This window comes from Ricinus communis, chromosome 4 (genome assembly GCF_019578655.1).
Source record: "Ricinus communis isolate WT05 ecotype wild-type chromosome 4, ASM1957865v1, whole genome shotgun sequence".
Lineage (NCBI taxonomy): Eukaryota > Viridiplantae > Streptophyta > Magnoliopsida > Malpighiales > Euphorbiaceae > Ricinus > Ricinus communis.
This window is the reverse complement of record NC_063259.1, coordinates 15,494,124-15,515,328: the sequence shown is the minus strand read 5'-3', so window position 1 is coordinate 15,515,328 and position 21,205 is coordinate 15,494,124. Positions and strand designations below refer to the sequence as shown.

At 33.7% G+C, this 21,205-nt stretch overlaps 1 protein-coding gene across 4 annotated transcripts in view; it reads left to right on the top strand.

Annotated features, from left to right (window-relative positions):
- Window positions 1-15,406, top strand: part of LOC8289486 (protein NAP1) — a 30,116-nt gene extending 14,710 nt beyond the window's left edge. For all 4 annotated transcript variants that reach the window (XM_048372687.1, XM_048372688.1, XM_048372689.1 and 1 more), the window contains 11 exons: window positions 165-243; window positions 1,308-1,501; window positions 3,310-3,455; window positions 7,128-7,209; window positions 7,484-7,594; window positions 8,431-8,556; window positions 8,639-8,778; window positions 8,862-8,958; window positions 10,998-11,989; window positions 12,392-12,604; window positions 14,728-15,406. In XM_048372687.1, coding sequence (XP_048228644.1) covers window positions 165-243; window positions 1,308-1,501; window positions 3,310-3,455; window positions 7,128-7,209; window positions 7,484-7,594; window positions 8,431-8,556; window positions 8,639-8,778; window positions 8,862-8,958; window positions 10,998-11,989; window positions 12,392-12,604; window positions 14,728-15,220 — 2,673 coding nt within the window. In that variant the 3' untranslated portion in view covers window positions 15,221-15,406. The remainder of the gene's footprint in view (window positions 1-164; window positions 244-1,307; window positions 1,502-3,309; window positions 3,456-7,127; window positions 7,210-7,483; window positions 7,595-8,430; window positions 8,557-8,638; window positions 8,779-8,861; window positions 8,959-10,997; window positions 11,990-12,391; window positions 12,605-14,727) is intronic.
- The last annotated feature ends 5,799 nt before the right edge of the window (window positions 15,407-21,205 follow it).

Here is a 21,205-nt window from a genome sequence, read left to right as displayed (position 1 = left end):
CATTTCTGTTAGTAATATGGTTTCTACTTGCCAACACTCCTAACTGACCTGCAAAGGGGGTCTGAATGGCCAACCCTAACTAGTATCAGTATGGGACATAAACTTGATTGAGTTGTTTACAAACTTGTAAATGTTAGTTTAAAGTTGTGCTATTTTTGTTGCAGGATCCAAATGACCCAACTATAGGTTTCTTACTAGATGGAATGGATCGCCTATGTTGTTTAGTGCGCAAGTATATTGCAGGTTAGAATGATCTTGATGAAGCAAATTTTTGGTTTCTGCTTCCCGGACTATCATACTTTGTGCTGATTTGAAATGTGTGGTCTATATAAATAAAGTCCACATATATAAATCTGTGAAATCAAATGCACAAAAATGCAGTGCAGTTCTGACAAGTTTATTTACTTTCTTTTGGCTGGTGCAGTTCTGACAACTATCATTTCATAGACATTGCAATGCTTTTCCCTGACATATCTTTAATGAATGGCCTTCATCATTATTAATTAGCTCTCTTGATTCTAGGTTCTATGGCGCTTTAAGTTTGTTTGAAATTGATTTATGGTATTTATGTCGAGTTAAAAGTAAAAGTTATAATTGGTGTTTATGTTCCTAAACCTTGGAATGCTATGGAATAGTCTATGAAATGATAGTTGTTATTTTCTTTTGAAAAAAAATGATATTAACTCTAAAATGATAGTTGGTAAACCCAAAGCTCAGAAACGAAGGAATTTCCATATTGTCCGCAAACTGATATGTTCTAGAAATCTGGAAGTCTAAGCAATGGACATTAAGTGCGAACAACTGAAACAGTAAAGAACCACTCTCCCATCCTTGACACAGGAAGTCCAATATTTATAATTCATCAGCATTCAACTGCAAACTGCAGGCAAAGCAATTACCAATGTAATGGTGTAAATACTCGGTCCATATTTTATCATGGCATCTCTCTCTTATTATTGTTTATGTTCTGAAGCTGTATGTTACACTATCATGCAGAACACTTTTACCTGTCTCGAACAGCTGCTAAACTGATGGTTCAACTTTTTGAATAAAAGTGTAGAGTAACTGCTGCAATTCTTCTTCTGATTTTTATTAACAGAGAATGCAGACAGGTTTAGAAGAGTTAGAAAAGTTCTGTTTTTTAATAAAAATGGATATGGCTTTAATGTTAATTGCTATAACTTTTATGTTTTCTTAAATATCAGCCAAACATGTGACTGTGCAACTGCTTTATATTTTGTGATTCTGTTTTCTTCGTTCACAGACTTCTTATACTCTATGGATGAAAATCTTGAACTATGATGCAGCTATTCGAGGATATGCATTATCATACCTTTCTTCTTGTGCTGGGAGAATCCGGTTTTTGCTGGGAACTCCAGGAATGCTGGCTCTTGATCTGGATGCTAGCTTGAAAGGGCTGCTACAGCAGATAGTTCAACATCTTGAAAACATACCAAAACCACAGAGTGAAAATGTTTCCGCCATCACATGTGATCTATCCGTAAGAAATCTTTCTAAGTGCTTTTTATATTTTGTGGCGACATTTTCTTATTTGAGCTGATGCCTTTTTGCTTTTGAAGTACTCCGACTACGATTCAGAATTAGATAGCATCACAAAAAGAAAATGCTGGAGCATTTGTCTCTCATATATGAAAGATATCCTATATTGAGATGGTTGAAACTCGAAGAGATGTAATCGGTTTGATGTTGTTTGAAAGAAGGAAAAAAGTACAGTAGTTGTACTTTATTCTCTCAACCCTGTAATCGATGAAAGGACACTCAATATACTGTTACATGCCTTGGGGTTTCTATCCATTTCTTTTTGTACCTACATGTGCATTTGTATGCATGTCTGTATCCATAAATGTTTACAGCTGATTGGGTGCATATTCTCTGTTAAGTCTAGCAACTATGTCGGGGTAGGAATTAGCACCATTAGGAAAGCTTATTCAAATAAGCACGCATACACATGTTATTCTGTGTACGTGCTTGCGACCAACCACATTTGTTTGTTTTATTGTATTTCTATGAATCCTTTTGTTAGATCTCTTTTACTTTTGATGGTTGGTAGTAACAGAAGTAGTCTTATGGTGGTCTTGACATAGAATATTTCCCTTCTCTTTACTAGAATTTTAAGTTTCACTATACTGCATCCAGAGTCTCGGTTAAGATTGCTCATTTCTCAGAGTAGAGATTCTATTAAACAGCAATTGATAGTTTTTCCAAATTACATTCTTATGTTGCTAGAATTCCAGCTGATCCATTCCAATTAATTAATTGAATGCTCTGGAGGAACTGGTTTCATATTTGAATGGTGTGATTGAATGGACTGCTCACACTAATCAGCATATAGTAATTTATTGTTTAATAGTTTGTCGTCGTAATCTGACTGGATAGATATATCTATGATTTCATGGAACTAGCTTGTGGATGCCTAGTGGAACTTATTTGCAAATTGCAAGTTTTCCATCTTGAAGAAATTCCATACCAAAAATAAAATATGTGCAGAGCTCCTTAGGAAGCTGTTGAATTAGCAGTATCAGTAAATACTTTGTCAAATGAGAGGATTTCTTCCTTAAGGATCTTAACTCTTAGTCACAACTTGGTGGAAACTTCATTATGTGGATATCCTTGCAGGTAGCCTCTTTAAGAGGTTGTCTAGAACAAATTATTTAGGATGAAATGAAAAAAAATTTCTGCTTTGGTGTTCTGTACTATATGAGGATTGTGATTGTGATGCATATTTTCCTTAAGGTTTATGCATTACTAATGAATCATTCCTAGAATCCTCAGCTTTATAGGTTTTCATATCTTTTTGCTTGTTTCCATATTACACCCTAATTCAGCTAATTTCTTAAATACGCAGCCCCTGCCCTCTTGAATTCAGCCCCCAAATGCCTTCAAATTGCGCTACATTTATAAAGCCAGTACCACATTCCCAACATATTTATATACTGCTTTTGCTTTGTAGACTTATATTCGCATCATGCAAAGCTCGACAGATTGGGAAGAGACTGCCAATAGTTTTTTAGATTTTGTTGAGATTTCTTCTGTGATGTGTCTTTACAAGATAGGTCCTCTATTTCTGATCCAACTTTATGATAGTTATACTGGAGTTTAAGGCTTGAGCTTTCCAAATTTGATTTTTCTCTTACCATGGATAATGATCTGGATTTTCTTATTGAACTGTGCTTTGTTCTATCTTTACTGCCACATTTATTTTCTTCTCCATTATTTTTTTTCTCATTACAGCATGTGCTTCTTAATGGGCATGTTTCTAGTTGCATCACATTTTTCATTTTTAAGCAGGAATTTCGTAAAGACTGGTTGTCAATATTGATGATTGTTACATCTGCTCGGTCATCTATAAACATAAGACATTTGGAGAAAGCTACTGTCTCCACTGGAAAAGAAGGCTTACTGTCAGAAGGAAATGCTGCTTATAACTGGTCCAGGTATTCTTGAACTTTTATTTAACATTGTACCAAACTATTAATTACCAAAATAATTTTGTGAAACAATGAAATACTCTGGTTAAAAGCTCAGTTAGATTGTTTGGTGGCTGTCAGAAATGTGTGCATGTCAAGCCCCAAAGGACCATGGCTGTTATGTTAACTAAGGAGACTGCACATGTGAAAGGTCATAAAGTGCATGTCTAGGCTTGGTGCTCTAGGTGCAGAAAAGTGCAAATGCTCTTACTTTAGATAACATAATATTTTATATTAAGTAGTTAGTGGAAAATAAATAGATTGTTCTGTTTCAATTTTGATACTTGGTGAAAATTGATATATGAAGCATTGTTTAATTCTGCAATATACATACAAACGCGCACCCTGTTGAAATTGGTTCTTTTAAGGAATGGCTATAAACAGCTTTCTCTGAAATCTCAACTAATATAATTGTGGTTTTGTAGGTTAAATGACATCTTTAGAGAGCTGAGTTCTGGGTTTTATCTTAGTTATGTAGAATCACAAATAACAAAACAATCACAAGAGAAAGCAAAGTGCAAAGTTATATGCTATAAGTTGAGCCATAAAAAATGTTGGGACCTAAACTAAACCTTTCGCAGTAAGATGTCAATTGGGTGGTTATTCCTGCAAACTATTAGATGTTCTATTGAAAAATAAATGCCCTTTTCATTCAGGTCTATGTCTATGCTATGATCTTTTCTGTGTTGACTGTACCAGCCGCTGGTTGTCTCTCTCTTTTATATCCCTAGCCAAAAGATAAAAACATTGAAAAGGAAAAGAATTTTAGAAGCTACTTTCTTTCATGTTTCATGTCTTTTATTTTGTATTTATGATTTCTTTCAGCTTTTTAATCAAAAAGCATGGTGGTGTATATTGTAGATTTGATTAGCAGGTTTAAGTGTTAAATTACAGGAAGTCAGATCCCAATGGGAATAAAAATCAAGCTTGTGCCCTTTAATTCTCTTTGATTGAAATTTGAAATCACTGAAAAGATGTTAGCCTTTCATTGAATTTATCCTAGTTTGAACAGTAAATAATGCATCCTTGAGAAAATGTGTCAAAAACTGAAAATGGAGAAGAACTAATCTCATGATGGAGTCACTCAACAGCATTTTGTAATATAATGATCAAGGAATCATAGATTCACTTGTCTGTGAAATTTGAAGTCTGTTTTCCCATTAGGGAATTGGAAACGCACTTTGATTGTGCATATAGCTTTTCATAGCAGCCTCGCCTCCTATGTTACAAAATTCTAATGTTTTACTAATTAATTTCCTATTTAGCTATTATAGGTGATTCTTAGGATCATTAAGTTTTCCTTAATTGTCTTAATATTTTGCTAGTTAATTTCCTATTTAGTTATTATAGATAAATCTTAGGATCTTCCTTAAATAAGTTTTCCTTAATTGTCTGTTCTTAATTATGAAGTATGGTTAAGGGTTAGAGGCTAGCTTACCCTCTCTTGTAACTATTTAAACATTATTTTCTTATGGAATAAAGGAAACAAAAATTTCTTCAAGGTTGTGAATTCCTAGAGTTCAAAGATCGTAGAGTTCTCTCTATTGAGCCCTTAATTGTAATTCAATATAGGTCGTAAAGGTAGACACTCAAGCAAAAACTATTCACTCGCTTTCGATCCCATGGTGAATCATAGACCTATAACCCGATCCCAAATGCAGGACCGTAACAACTTGGTATCAAAGCCTACTGTTATGGGTGATTTACGAAGTTTACAACAGCAGTTGGAGGCGTTTATAAAGATGTATCAAGATGACAAATTACGTGCAGCTGAAGAGATGGCTCGTAGTGACAAAGACTACTGAGAAATTGGAGGGTCTGTCCCAAGAAATTGCAGTAGCTAAGTCAGCATGCCAGAGTGGAGAGGAGGACAGTAGTGTAAGTGGAGGCAGAATTGACAAGCCAACAACAAAAAATAGTAGTTCGGGCCGAGCTGAGGTGAGCTCTTATGTTCTAAGGTATTCCAAATTGGACTTTCCTTGTTATGGTGGTCAAGGTGACCCTTAGGCTGGTTAAACAAGTGCGAACATATTTTTTGTCACCACCGCATCTCGGAGGAAGATAAAGTGGGCTTAGCATCTCCTCATCTAGAGGGTGACGTGCAATTATGTTTTTTAAAGTTAGATAGAGACCGACCTTACTTGAGTTGGGATGATTTTAAGCAATATCGCAATCTAAGATCTGGCCCGCCTATTCGCAATAATAAATTTGGAGATTTAGCAAAACTAAAACAAGATGAGACAGTCACGTAGTAACAACGTTTGTTTGAGCAACTTGCAACACGTGCAAACCCTCTAACCGCAGAACAAGAGGTGCAATCGTTCATTAGTGGTTTGCAAGATTATATTAAAGTAGTGGTAGAGACTCAACACCCAAAAGACCTCACTAGTGCTATGAGTTTGGCCTGCTTGTATGAGAGGCGGGGTGGGTGACGAAATAATAGCCTTCCACCTATGCAACGAACACCACCAATCCAACTGGACCACAAATGATGAAACGTCTCACCAGGGCAGAGATGGAAGAAAGGCGAAGTGGAGGGCTTTGTTTCAACTACGACGGGCAGTACGTAAATGGTCATCAATGCACAAGGTTGTTCTCCATGCAAATTTGGGAAAATAATAAACAACCTGAGGATGGATGGCGTACGATGAGGTAAAATTGGAGTCTAAAAGTTCTGTCTATGCTAATAAGGGCATAGGTGCTCCATAGACTACAAGTTAAAGGTTGCATGGAGGGGAAAGCAACAATTCTCTTTGCACTTGAGGACAAGTGCATTTCCAAGGGAGGGAGTGATGTTACATTGTTCCAATGTTTTACTAATTAATTTCCTATTTAGCTATTATAGGTGATTCTTAGGATCATCAAGTTTTCCTTAATTATCTTTCTTAATATTTTGCTAGGTAAAATAAATAAATCTTAGGATCTTCCTTAAATAAGTTTTCCTTAATTATCTATTCTTAATTATGGCAAGTAGGGTTAAGGGTTAGAGGCTAGGCTACCCTCTCTTGTTACTATTTAAAAGTTATTTTCTTATGGAATAAAGGAAGCACAAATTTCCTCAAGGTTGTGAACTCCTAAAGTTCAAAGATTGTAGGGTTCTCTCTATTGAGCCCTTAACTGTAATTCAATATAGGTCGTAAAGGTAGACACTCGCTCGCTTCGATCCGGTGGTGAATCGTAGGACCATAACCCGATTCCAAAGGCAGGATCCTAACATCCTATAGTTGAGATTCTTTTGAGTCAAATGCTATTTTAAGGTATGAGCTTGTATGTTATACCATGCACTGTTATGTAGTTCACCATGCTCTTGTTGGTTTCCTTTCTACTAGGTTTTGTTGGCTTGCATGTGAAACATTGTGTTGGACTAACAATTATGACATTGGGAAACAGCATGGTATTAGGGTGAAATCATAGTTTTTATTATAAATTCTGTCTGGGAAACTGGACATCGAAGGTTTTATTGGAAACTACTCTATATAGGTTCTTATATTTCCAAAATAGCATTTAAATTCAAAATCTGTTTCTGCAATGTATTTGATTGGATGTCACTAATCTGTTTACGGGGTAAATGCATTATTGGTCAATATGAAAGTTTGTTGACATACAGTAATAATGTGTATGAATTTCTTTCAAATACAGATGTGTTGATGAACTAGAGTTTCAGCTGTCAAGGCATGGAAGTCTGAGAAAACTGTATTTCTATCACCAGCACCTTACAGCAGTGAGTTCCTTTCCTTTGCAACTCATTTTATTTGAAGGCTGGGTTCGTCAATATCCTCATGGCATGTGGCTAACTTCCCATATCAATATGCCCTATAGTCGTGATGACGATAGAATTTGAAATTCATGTGCATAGAGCATTTTCGGTTCCTTTTATTCCTTTGCCACTTCCCTTGCTTCCTTTTATTTCACACATAGGTTACTTATGATGCCTTTCTTTTGTGTCTGAAGAAACAGTCCATATGCAACTGTAAACTCATATAATTGTTATATAGGTCTTCAGGAACACTATGTTTGGACCTGAGGGACGTCCCCAGCATTGCTGTGCATGGCTTGGTGTTGCCAGTAGTTTTCCAGAATGTGCTTCTCCAATTGTTCCTGAAGAGGTGATCCATTATTAACTTATTTATTGCATTCTGGTGGGGGGCTGTACTAAATGAATGATAATTGTTCATGTGAACTGGGAACTTGACCTAACAAAAATTTTATGTGGGACCCAAAATGGTAAACTAGAACTGAAGAATGTAAAAATACTCCGCAGAAACAAATGTAAATTTTTCTAAGAGAATTTGCTGTGATTTCATGTGAAGATACTACATTTGCTATCAAAAGCAGATCTGTCTTATTTTTTCCAGATCTTCCAAGCCTAAAACATTGGTACAGTATTTAAGCTAGTACCCTCTTCTTATCAATGAACTTGATATGCCAAGTTATGTCGTCTGTCCACGAATAAAGAAATCAACAATCAAAGTTATGCAGTTATTAAACTAAGTGTTTTTCTTTTAAGACTTAGAAATGTTGATTGTTTGGGAGTTCTTTCTTTCCTGTTAGTATTTAGGGCTTAAGATGTATATGATGTAATTTATGTCCCAACCACAAGCATAGCCTAAGTCCAAGTCCTAATCTCAGTTTAAATTAGAAGTAAGTACCTTTTGATAATTATTATTATCATACAATTTTATTTTTTTTTGTCAAAATACAGTAGTACAAGGTACATGTATCATTTATAATTGCAATTATCAAGCAAACAAATAACCAACCAAATTAAACAAACAACCAAATAACAATCTAACATAAGTTTATAAGTTGGAATTGAACCTGGGACCTCTTGGTTCCAAGTGTCTCAACTTTAAGTCATTTTACCAGTAGTCCATATCCTCATTGGCAATTATAATTCTTCTTTAGTGGTAGGAACTTAATAAGTTTATGTTACTGCAAGCAGGTTACCAAAATTGGGCGGGATGCAGTCCTATATGTTGAATCTCTTATTGAATCTATAATGGGAGGATTGGAGGGCTTAATCAATATTCTTGATTCTGAAGGAGGATTTGGCGCCTTAGAGACCCAGGTTCTTATCTGTGATTGATGCTACAGTATATACTGATTCTATTTTTGAAACTTTGTTAATTTATCTATTTTGAGAATTTCAGCTTCTTCCAGAGCAAGCTGCTTTTTATTTGAATAATGCATCTAGAGTTTCAATTCCTTCAACAAAATCTCCCAAAGGAGCATTCGGTTTTCCTCTTCCTGGGCATGAGAGCTATCCTGAAAATAATAGTTCTATAAAAATGTAAACGCCTTTCTAATCCATCCAATTATCCTCAGAGAAACTGCAAGACTGCTTAGAACTTGACTTTTTTTTCTTAATTTCAGGTTAGAAGCTGCAATGCAAAGGTTGACCAACTTGTGCTCAGTTTTGAATGACATGGAGCCAATTTGTGTACTAAACCATGTTTTCGTTCTGAGGGAGGTGAGGCATGCTATTTCTTTCTCTATACCTGTCTTTTTCCCCCATTTGGTTATATGATAACATTTCTTCCATTTGATTATATTTATATGATAACAGAATCTGATATGACTCCATAATAATTGTTTAAACAACTTAGTGTCTATTATTTTTTTTTCTTGTCATCCTTTTTTTTTTTTTTGTCTTTGAGGATAGCTATTCCTTCTGAAACTTCGTTGATCACTCAATTCAAACATTACTTGCTTCAAATCTTAATCAGCAAAATATTTTAATCACTTGAAAGGTATATTTGAAATTTCTTCTAATTCAGTTGACCATAGTTTTGGTTCAGCTAAAAAAGCAGAATGGGTATAGAAATGTGGATTCCTCATTTCCATCCTTAGGATCTGGTGAAGGGGAAGCCTATTCTGGTTCTTCAATTAAGAGAAATAATGGATTTTAACAGGTCATATCCACTTTCCATAGGTTATTAAATATGTCTAATGGCAGCCTACTATATGGCAGTTAAAATTTGAAAAATTTAAATGGTATAAATAGAAACAAATTGTAACTAGAATCAGTAATTTAAGAAAACAAAAGGGGTGAGTATAAATGTAGAAGATTAATAAGTAATGAATTGAAAGCACTTAGAAACTGGAAAGAAAAACTATGAAAATGTTTCTCAACCAATATTAGCTTATTGATGAAAATTCAGAAAATAAGTAAAGAATAATACAATGAGTCAACAAATGAAAGATTATATAATGAAATAATTGCAAGTATTTGTTGATAATGCCTGCACCTTATAGCAAGTAAAATACTGTTAGAAGTTGTATTTGTTTGTATTTATCCCACATCGCTAAGTTATTGGGCCACTATAGTATATATGTAGATTGGCCACCCTATTCCTTTGAGCTACCTTTTAGGAATGAGTTCTACCAAGCTCGTCTGTCATCAACTCTAGACTTTTGTCTGCGATGATGGGTTTAGACCCCAGCTCATTTGCAGGTCACTCTAAGCATGAGGGAGGGTATTAGAAGTCGTAGTTTTATTTGTATTTGTCCTACATCTCTAAGTTACTAGGTTGCTATGGACACCCTCTTCCTTCGAACTAGCTTTTGGAAATGAGTTCTACCCAAGCCCATCTATCGTGTACAAAATATATTAGAATTTATAAAATCAGGATAGAGTAAGCATTAACCAAAATTAGGAACGAATATGACATATGATAGATGAATAAATTGACAAATTGCTTCATATCATTTAATTAAAGACAATTCAAACAAAGGAAAAAGTGTGAAGTTGAAGGAGTAGCTGTAATTCAGCTTGTCACAGTGAATTCTTTTGTGCTATAAACATATGAACTATGTAAAGATAAAGGCAAATGATCATTTTGTGTTCTATGCAATTTTGATTTCGTGTCCATATCTCAAACTTAATAGGCCTTCAGTAACCTTTGTGGGAGTGGCATGCTTTGATGTTTTTTATTCTTTTAAATAATTCTTGAGAGGATACCCAGCATAGAGGCATGGGATTTCTACCAAGAGATCTCATATTTGAGTTCTGCTGGGTAGATGAGGTGGGTTTATGGGAAGGAGAGAGCTACCTGTATTTTGTAGCTCATGTTGCATTAATTGTTTCATGTGGCCATGCTTTTATCTGCTTTAGTTTCCAATTACGTATTTGAAGATTGATCTTGTTTCTTCAGTCATCTCCCATTCAGCTAATTTAAGCAATAAAAGAAAATTAAAAGGGGCAAATTACATTTGGTCTAGATTTCATTTTACCATTTGCCATTACCTCCTAACTCAAGAACTTACATAAAATTGATGAGACCAAAATTAAAAGACACATTGTTATGACCTAATCCATATTTCTGGTTAAGTTTATTGCAAAAGTCTGCTAGATGCCTTAATATGACTAAACTAATGCTGCTGCTTTGTGTGATCACGTGCTTCTTTTTCTTTTTGTTAGAATGTTGACTTCTTTGACATTACATCATTTAAATTTCAAGTGTGTTCGATCTATTTATTGCAATTTATAACATTTACGCTTATGTGCAGTACATGAGAGAGTGCATCCTTGGGAATTTCAGGAGAAGGTTGCTTACAGTGCTAAAAACTGACAATGATCTTCAACGGCCTTCTGTCCTAGAGGCACTCATTCATAGGCACATGAGCATAGTCCATCTTGCAGAGCAGCACATAAGCATGGACCTTACCCATGGTATTCGAGAGGTGCTACTCGCAGAGGCCTTTTCAGGACCAGTTTCTTCTCTTCACCTGTTTGAAAAACCATCAGAGCAGCTCACTGGATCAGCCACTGAAGTTGTTTGCAACTGGTACATAGAAAACATTATCAAAGATATATCAGGTGCTGGAATCTTGTTTACACCAATGCACAAATGCTTCAAAAGCACAAGGCCTGTCGGCGGATATTTTGCAGAGTCAGTTACTGATCTCAGAGAACTGCAGGCCTTTATCCGTATTTTTGGTGGCTATGGAGTTGACAGGCTAGACAGAATGATGAAAGAACACACTGCTGCGCTCTTAAATTGCATTGATACATCATTACGGTCAAACAGGGAAGTGTTAGAGTCAGTTGCTGGTAGTATGCATACTGGAGATCGAATTGAAAGAGAAGCAGCTTCAAAGCAGATTTTGGACTTAGATACAGTAATTGGATTTTGTACTGAGGCAGGACAGGCACTTGCTTTTGATCAGCTTCTTGCTGAAGCTGCTGGAGTTGTGCTTGAAGAAGGTGCACCCTTGATATATTCACTACTTGCTGGGGTAGTAAAGCATATACCTGAAGAAATGCCTGAAAAGAGAGAAATTAGGAGGATTAGGGGCGTGGCAAATAGTGTTGGTGCTGTTGTGGATCATGATTCTGAGTGGGTGAGATCAATTATGGAAGAGGTTGGGGGTGCAAATGATGGTTCTTGGACCTTGTTGCCTTATTTATTTGCCAGCTTCATGACGTCAAATATCTGGAACACCACTGGCTTCAATGTTAACACAGGAGGCTTCAACAATAATATACACTGCTTGGCAAGGTTGGTTTTTTTTTTTTTTTTTCCATCATATATTGAATTGGGTTGACAGGATAAACTTCTGAATAAGAAATGTTTAATTTTTGAAGGTTGTAGAAAGTATACGTATACTAATGCTCCACTTCATGGATTCTTTCTGTATAATTTTGAACTGAAAAACTGGATTCAATTCTGTGTGCGCAAATGTTCTTATGATCTGTGTTATAGGATCTTTATCTTGTCTGTAAACATTAACTTGGTTTTTGTTGGTTTTTTCATCAATAAAGGTGTCATTCCTGTTGGCTTCTTGTATAAACTGATTCATATGATATGTTGACCGATATATTTGGTTTTTTTGGATTTAGAAAAGGGTTTCAAAGAACCATTACTAATGCATGTGCTTTGCACATCAAATCTTGCTGGCAGGTGCATGAGTGCTGTTATTGCAGGAAGTGAATTTGTTAGAATGGAACGTGAACATCAGCAGAGGCAGGCTTTCTCTAACGGCCAAGTTGGTGAGGCTCTGGATCCTGAAATGCATAGCCGTTTGTCAGCTGAAGCAAGTATAAAATCTGCAATGCAGCTTTTTGTCAAATTTGCTGCTGGAATCGTGCTAGATTCCTGGAATGAAGTTAATAGGTAAATTCCTGTGCATACACAGAGACTTGCATGTTTATGCATGTCTTATATGCTCACTTCTCTTATTTGTGCACAACTGTGACTTTATGCTACTTTTAGAGTCTCGTTCAACCTTCTAACATGTTAAAACTTGGTGCCAGAGAAATATATTAGGGGAAAAATATGCCATGGCGTTTGGGCAATTTGGATTTGCACCGAGCTGGGTTTGGGCTGGGCCTATTGGGCTTGGTTCTAAAAGCCCTCTACTCATGCCAGTCCGGCCTGCCTAAATTGAAGAATTTAGTTTTAAAAATAACAAAAATATCCATTTTTTTTAATTTTTTATTAAAATTAAGATGTTAATTCTTTTTCATTTTTACTGGTTTAGAATATCAAAAGTACAGTTTTTTAACTTTTTTTTTCAAAAATACAGTTTTGGTTGTTTTTTGGTTTTTGGTTTTTTTTTTTTTTTTGTAAAACAATAAAAAAAAACTAAAGAACAACAAAAAAATAACTGAAATATAACACCACCATATTTTAGAAAAATAAAAGTTAAAAATACTATTTTTGAAAATAAAAAGGTTACACAGTACAAACGATAATTTTTGTTGATTTTGGAGTATTTCTGAAAAGTTTCCAATCTTTTATATATGAAAAATCTTGGAACAGTTACAAATTTAGTAATGTAACTCTTCGATTTTTTCTATTTCAGTGTCCGAATGTTTAATCAAGTGTTTGAACCTACTAATTTATGTATATTATGATGACTCTTGTAGGTTTTATAGGTTAAAGTAATAATTTAACTCAATTGACACATGAAATGACCTAGATATCCTTACTTCTCTTTAATTTCTTCTTTCCTTTTTCTCTTCTTGTTTTTTTTTATCTTATTAAGTCTTTTTTTAACAGTAAAAAAAACAAAGATGTTTGATTAGTTTTTATCTTTTTTATTATTTATTTATTTTCTTAAAAAAATTCAGTAAATGTTATTTCTTTTAAAAAAAAAAATTAATAGCTCTCTCTCCTCTTATTGTTTTGAGGTAAAAATATTTTATTTTTATATTTCTGAGTTGAATGCAAGAAATAAAAGAACAAGAAATTATTATTGGAAAAAGAATATTATTATTAGTTTTAATTTCTTGATAAACAAACAAAATTTTTTTAAAATTAGTACTGAAAATGGATAGAGAAAAGAAAAGAAGAAAAAGAAAAGAAATATGAGATTACTTAAAGAAGGGTATTTGAGTCAATTTACTATTTAAAATAAGTTATATAAACATTTAACCTGTTAAATCGGCTAGAAACATTATATTAAATATTTTTGGTAGGTTTAAACACTTGATTGAACAAAAGAAAATATAGACACTAAAATAGAAAAAACAGAAAATTTGAAACACCAAATTTGTAATTTTTTCAAAAATATTTAATAAATAAAAATGTGGTACCTTTATAGAGTTATGGCATAGAATATGTGTATATATTAAAAATTTAGAATCGGCCGGGCCCGGGCTTGGGCTTTTATATCTTTACCCAAGCTTAGGTTTTTCAGGGGGGTACCAGGCTCTTGAGCCGGTCTAGTTGTTATATTCCCTCTTGATCCCTTCATCAGGATCACCTGCCTCATCTGGACCACATTACGTTGTGGCTTGTATTGTAGTGCATTCTTTTATCAGATGTATTACGTAAGAGCATTACATATTTTATATTCCCTACACATATGAGCTATTCATAAATCATTTTTAAATAATAATCTTATTAATATGTACTTGGAGTTTATCATGATGGTAGTAAAATCAGGAATTCTAAGACAGAATTCAATACCAATTCTCAAGTACCAATATTGTTATGAGCTGTACAGGTATATTTACTATGGCTTCATAGAAGATTTTATTTTTTCTTTTTTGCTTTGGATATCTGAGCAAAATTCATTTCTTGAATGGAGAATGCCATTGATCCGCCTTAACAAGCCATTAGAGAAGTTTCTTTACAGAATGCTTTCTGACCCTTTAGTGACTAGCTTGTTAGTGGTTCCTTGCTCTCGCTTTTTCTTTTTAATTACCCCCATTGTTGCTGATGCAATGTTGTCGGTAGTTCTTGTTATCAGCTAACCAAAACTGTTAACAATCTTCTACTGTCTTCTACAGATCTCATCTTGTAGCAAAGCTTATTTTTCTGGACCAACTTTGTGAGATCTCCCCATACCTTCCTAGAAGTTCCCTTGAAGCCCATATTCCTTATACCATTCTCCGGTCAATTTACAGCCAGTATTACTCAAATTCTCCTTCCATGGCCCTGGCACTACTCAATGCATCACCTCGCCATTCACCTGCTGTTTCGCTGTCGCACGCATCCCCTGTGGTGAAGCAGCCTCGTGGATATTCAACACCTCAGTATGGTGCTGATGATTTAGGGTACTTTAAAGGAACATCTCATAGCCAGGAACACCCTTATGATACTGATAGTGGAAGCCTACGCGGCAACGAAAGCAAACACCGGAACATTCGCCGGTCTGGACCCTTGGATTACAGCTCAAGCCGCAAAGTAAAATTTGTTGAAGGGTCAACTTCAGGGAGCACAGGCCCCAGTCCATTGCCAAGGTTTGCAGTATCAAGATCTGGTCCTCTCTTGTACAAGTAGAAAATGGTGAAACATGGTAGAGATAGGAGGGTCATAAATTATCCACTTGTCGATTTTATGTTATATATTATCATACAAAATCACAGAGCTGATAGATGCAAATTTTCGCATAATGTAAATGTAGCACTTGGCAAGTTCATCTTTGAATAATTTTAGATCATATAATTGAATGCCTTCAGTTAGAAAGTTAATGTGCTATATATGTGGTTGTCATAAAAAAAGAAATAAATAATGTGAGGATGTGTTTATTAACTTTGCTTTTTGATCAAACTTTTCAATTTATGCAGTCTCAAGTCTTTCAATATTATTGTTGTCTTCAATTAATACTTGAATCAGATGGTATCAACTGTCTTCTGTAAGGATGGACAAAAATGCATGTGATCTCCTGTACTGGCCTGCCTTTATACTCTTGGTAGTCTAATGGTATCAACGAGAGAAATTGATATTTGGATATTTATTTATAGAATATTGAATTTATAAACTTAAAATGCTACCTTTTTTGGAAAAAGAATCAAATACCCTTAGGACCCAACAAGTCTAATTTCAATTTTTTTAATAAATAACTATAATTTTTATTTAAAGGTTAAATAAATCTAAATTTTGACTAAAACTAATGAAATTGATGGCAACAGTATTAATGATGATGATTTAGCAGAGTCGAATGTGACTGTGAAATAGAGACAATGATTGTTAATTTTAATTTTTTTTGGTAAAATATATAAAATTTAAAAATTTAAATTTAAATTTTATATTGAATATTAAAAATTATTATATTTATTTAAATTTTATTTTATTTAAATATTGAGTATGATAAACATGTTCGTAATTTTTTCAACATCTAGATATATTTAACCTTTAAATAGAATTTATAAACCTATTTATTAAAATTATTAAATTTAGATTTATTTGGCATTGAGCTATAAATTCAGGAGATATATGACTCTTTATCCAATTTTTTTATAGATTGAATGTCAAGCAGCTAAGACTCTCTCCTTTATCCAATTTTTTTATAGATTGGATGTCATGCAGCTAAGAGTCTCTTTCCTACTTTATTAAGTACATATTTATTTAATAGGGATTTTGTCATAAATGCCACCAACATATTAAATATCTTAAAAAATATCTGTAAAAAATTCTGAAAATAAAAATATCCTAATATGAAATTTTATTTACAAAAATATTCTATTTTACTTTCTTCAAAGAAAAAGAAAAACAATGCACAAAAATTTCCAAAAATTAAGTAAAAAAATAGAAGATTATAAGACTAAATATTAAAAAAAAAAATTTGTAGATACCAATTAACACAAAAAAAAACCGACCAATAAATTGATTTCAGAAGTGATTCAACATAAAAGAAAAAATTATTGTCAGCAAATAAATATTAGAAAAAAGATAAATTTTGAATTTTCAAAAATTTCTAGATTCAACAATATAAAATTAGTTTTTAGTTATTATCTTCTCTCTCTCCAAAGAAATTTTGTCTTATGTTGTTGGATTAACTTCATTCTCTTTAAGTTTGAAATGCATTGAGCAATGTTATTGGCTTAATTTCTTATAATTGACAACTTCACCTTCATATTAATCTCAAAGAATTCAAGCGTCTTGATCTCTCTGTCTTAAAGTATTTGCAAAAAGCCAAAGCTTTGGCTGATGAATCATCCGTTGTTGGAAGTTCCATGTCTACTACCAAATTTAATGCTATTATATATACAAATATTCGTAGTGAATTTCATCCTATCATTGCTTTAAACCTAAGATATGAACTTGTTCTTTTACATGAGTTATAAGACCAATTGGTTGCTTATGAAATTCTTCTAAAAAGCTCTCAAGATAATCCCATTTCTAATATTATTACCAAAAAAACAACCAACCACCCTTGTTGCCCACCCTAAACTCGAACCAAGACTACACCTCTAACCCAAGCTATAACACCCAATCCAATAACAGTTTCCGTTAAAGCAATAATCACTTTGTTGGGTAATATTTTGCAAGTGTATGAATCATTAACAAGTAATATAGAGTGAGTAAAGTATTGATCTCACAAAGAAGGATGTTAAATACCAAAAGTGGTTGTGCTCACTATTATTTAAAAAATTAAAATTTATTAAAATATTAACTAAAATTATTAAACTAAATAAACATAAATAAATAATATTTAGAAAGCTCCGGGTTTAGATGCGATCTATTAGAAATCCTACAGTTGAGTAGTGAAATTGATAATTGAAATGCTTAACTAATTGAAGACTGATTATCCTTGAATATCTAATATACTAGGTGTGCTTAGATTAATTTCATACCTACTCTCGTGATAATAAATAATAACTAAAACCCATTAAGTTTTATGGTTAATTTTATCAAGGTCTAAAAAAACAAAAATTATCTCTGACTCTTACTTTCCTAGGGTTAGAAACTAAATGAACTAATATTGAGCTTCAACTCTTGTTCCTTCACTTAATATCTTATACATGTAAATATTTGATCCTAATATTCACAAGTCATGAAGAACTCAAATTCTAAATCAAAAGATAAATGTCATATGCCCCGACCTATGGGCTCGTGACCGGCGCTAAGGAATGGGTAGGTATAAAGCATTGATGCCCGCAGCAAGCCTACTCTCAACTGAAACCTCAAACTTGCATGCTATCAACAATTGCATCCATAATAATTATTCCATCACTGATATATAAATAAATATTAAATGCATACTATTCAGTTATGCTAAAAATGTTAACATCTCATATTATCTTACTACATACATATTTAGTATTAACTGCTAGACATCTGACATTAGCTGTGGAGTGTCTAGATTTCAAATACCAAATCAATTTAGAACAGATTTTGCCATGCGGTGAAGGAAGAAGGGTTGACAAAAAGAGAGTAGCTGAAAATTACATGTTATTGGGGAAATATAATTTGAGACTGTCAGTCTAGAAAATGAGTTAAAATCATATAACCAAACTATACTAACAAACACTCATACATGATAATATAGATACTTATTTGTACATACATATAAAGGAATATGCACTTCATACACTCGTCATTGTCATTAGTATAAATATTCAATTTATTAAGAATTAGGACGAGAATAATAGCAGAATTCTAGTCTGCAAATCTACTAGCCTGTAGGCTCTCGTATTTCCAATAAGACTGCCGTCCAGAGCAAAGCTCGACCATAGTTCTTAAATCTAGTCTCGACACTTATTTTTAACTTAGCCGACACCTAGAGAGTTAAGTTCGACCAGGGACCTTTCCTCCAGCAATTTCTAATTCTCGTAATTCTAGAGAGTTGTGCTCGACCAGGGAATATCACTTATATATATACCTTATTACCTATTTTTTATGTACACCGGTACGCACGCGGTCCTAGTGTTACCCATCAGGTGGTACGTTCTACTGTCGTCCTCATCCTAGAATGTTTATGAGCAATAATAAGAACAATAATTGTAATAATACTTAGTAAATAACATTTTTTAATTTAACATCTTAACTTATAATGGTATAATAGCAAAATATTAATAAAGTAATTATAATCACAATATTGGTAATAAAATAACAATAATAATACTAGTTATAATAATAGTGATAATAATAAAAACCACAGGGGTAATAATAAAATTAATAACTATAAAGATAGTAACATAAGTAAATGACATATGATGAGAAACTAATTGACTAATTGACTATACGACTTTAACTCACAAATATAATGTCCTCATGCGCACTGCTCACGCGTCTGATGCAGCTGTCAGATAGGACGAAGGATCTAAGAATCTACAAATATGAATTAATATTTATTTTATATAAGAAACTCCATTTAAACCGTAACTCACTAAGAAATTAGGGTTATTTCCTACCGAAGTTTTACCAGACAGGTTGACCAACGTCATAAAAAATTTACCTGAAATTATAACTTAAAACAAGTTAGCAAAACTTATATTTACCAACAAATGTCTTAGAGCCATTCATCTCAATCACTGACCAATATTAGTCCAAAGTCAATTAATCACTGGTTATATCACTGATGACAAATTAATTTATTAATTAATCCTTGATAACTTTAGTACCACTTATTCCACATAACAAAGTTCCAAATTTAATAAATCAATTGATTAGCCTTAATAATTCAATCAAGTTAAGTGGCCGAGCTAGTCCTTCTGAATTATAGAAGAACAGATCGTGCAAACTAAGGACTCATAATCAAAGGATCAAGAGAAGAGAGATCGAGACTTAGAAAGCCATAAAAAAAATCTTTTATTTATGATTAAGGAGAGAAGGCAACTTGCCCTTACACTACATGGGACTCCCCTTTTTATAGAGGAGCCTTACATAAAGACAGTGAGGATAAGATAATGAATCTTATCCTTTTATACACGCATAAAGAAAATAAGATAAGGGTTACACAATTTTACTTAAAGACAGTAAGGATAAGATAATGAATCTTATCCTCTTATACACGCATAAATAAAACAAGATAAGGGTTACACACTTTTACATAAAGACAGTAAGGATAAGATAAGGAATCTTATCCTCTTACATTCTTTCAATTAAAAGATGACATGTGTGATTGGATAGATGTGGTATGGCATCCCTAACATAGTTGAGTATTCTAAGAAATTCCTGGATTTATTTTATAGAGAGATTCTCATCTGAAAAATTATCAAGCTCTTTTGTCAAGTGTGGACCATATGTATATTGGCCGTTCTTAAAATGCATTCCAAGAAATTCTATTTCTTGCTGGTTAATAATACTCTTCTTTTCTAAAAGCATTATTCTGTACTTCTGGATGATAACAAGGAATTATTTCAGAAGTTGATGATGATCTTCAGCCGTTTATGAGAATAAGAGAATATCATCAATGTAGATTAGGAAAGAATAGAGGATGGGTTCAAAGATTTCTATCATCATTTTTTGGAATAAGGAAGGGGCCTTTTTAAGTCCAAAAGGCATGATCGTCCATTGGTATTGGGCGTTTGGAATACAAAAGGTTGTTTTGTACCTTTTTGAAGGATGGATACTCAATTGCCAAAATCCAGCTTTAAGATCAAATTTTGAATAATATTGGGCCTTCTGGATGTGGACTTTTAGGTTCGAGATGCGAGAAAGAAGGAACTTGTTATCTTGCAGGAAGTGATTCAAAGGCTTGTAATCAATAACAAGTCTTTTTTTTCCTCCTAGTTTTTCAGATCTTTTCTTTATATAAAAGGCTTGGCAGGCCCATTGTGAGGTCGTGGGCTCAATTAGACCTTGTTGTAGAAGGGTCAAGCACTCGGATCTGGCAAGAGCCAGGTTTGTAGGAGACATTCCTAGATGAGTGGCCTTAGTAGGATTGACATTCTCGTTAAGCTTGAAAGGAAGCTTGATGTAAAACTGAGGATTTCTCCACAAAGGTAGTGGATGTTGGAAATGTAAATGAGACTCGGTACAGAAGGAGAGGAATTTCTCCTTGTATTACATAAATGATGGTTCTGTGTTTGAAATGGCGAACATATTAGAAGTATCTGTCTATGGACGAAATTGTCTCTTGAACTTTATTCCTATATGAAGAATTTGAAGCCTTTGAGCTTAGTGATAAATATCAAAACCTACCAAGAGCTCTTTATTTGGGAGGTCTGAACCAATAATGTGTGTCCATACCACACAGTTAGGGAATAACTGTATCCCGATCTTTTATTTCATAACTATGGTAGTCTTGAAAGTTTGGCCATTTGCTGCTCTAAAAAATTGGATGTGAGATTTCCAGTGCTCAGATGGAAGGACATCAGGATTCATCAATGCTTCTGTGAGCTCTAGTGTCAAAGAAGGCTATGACTGAGATAGGTTTCGAATACTTTGGAGGCAACACTTATATAGGAACATAAGGTACTGGAGGTACCTTAGCAGCAAGTTGGGACAATTGGGGAATTGGTGATGGAGAGAAAGGATATTGCACCATATTTGCTAGTATGTCCTTTTCACCTTTTGTAGGGAGGTTGATCATTAAGA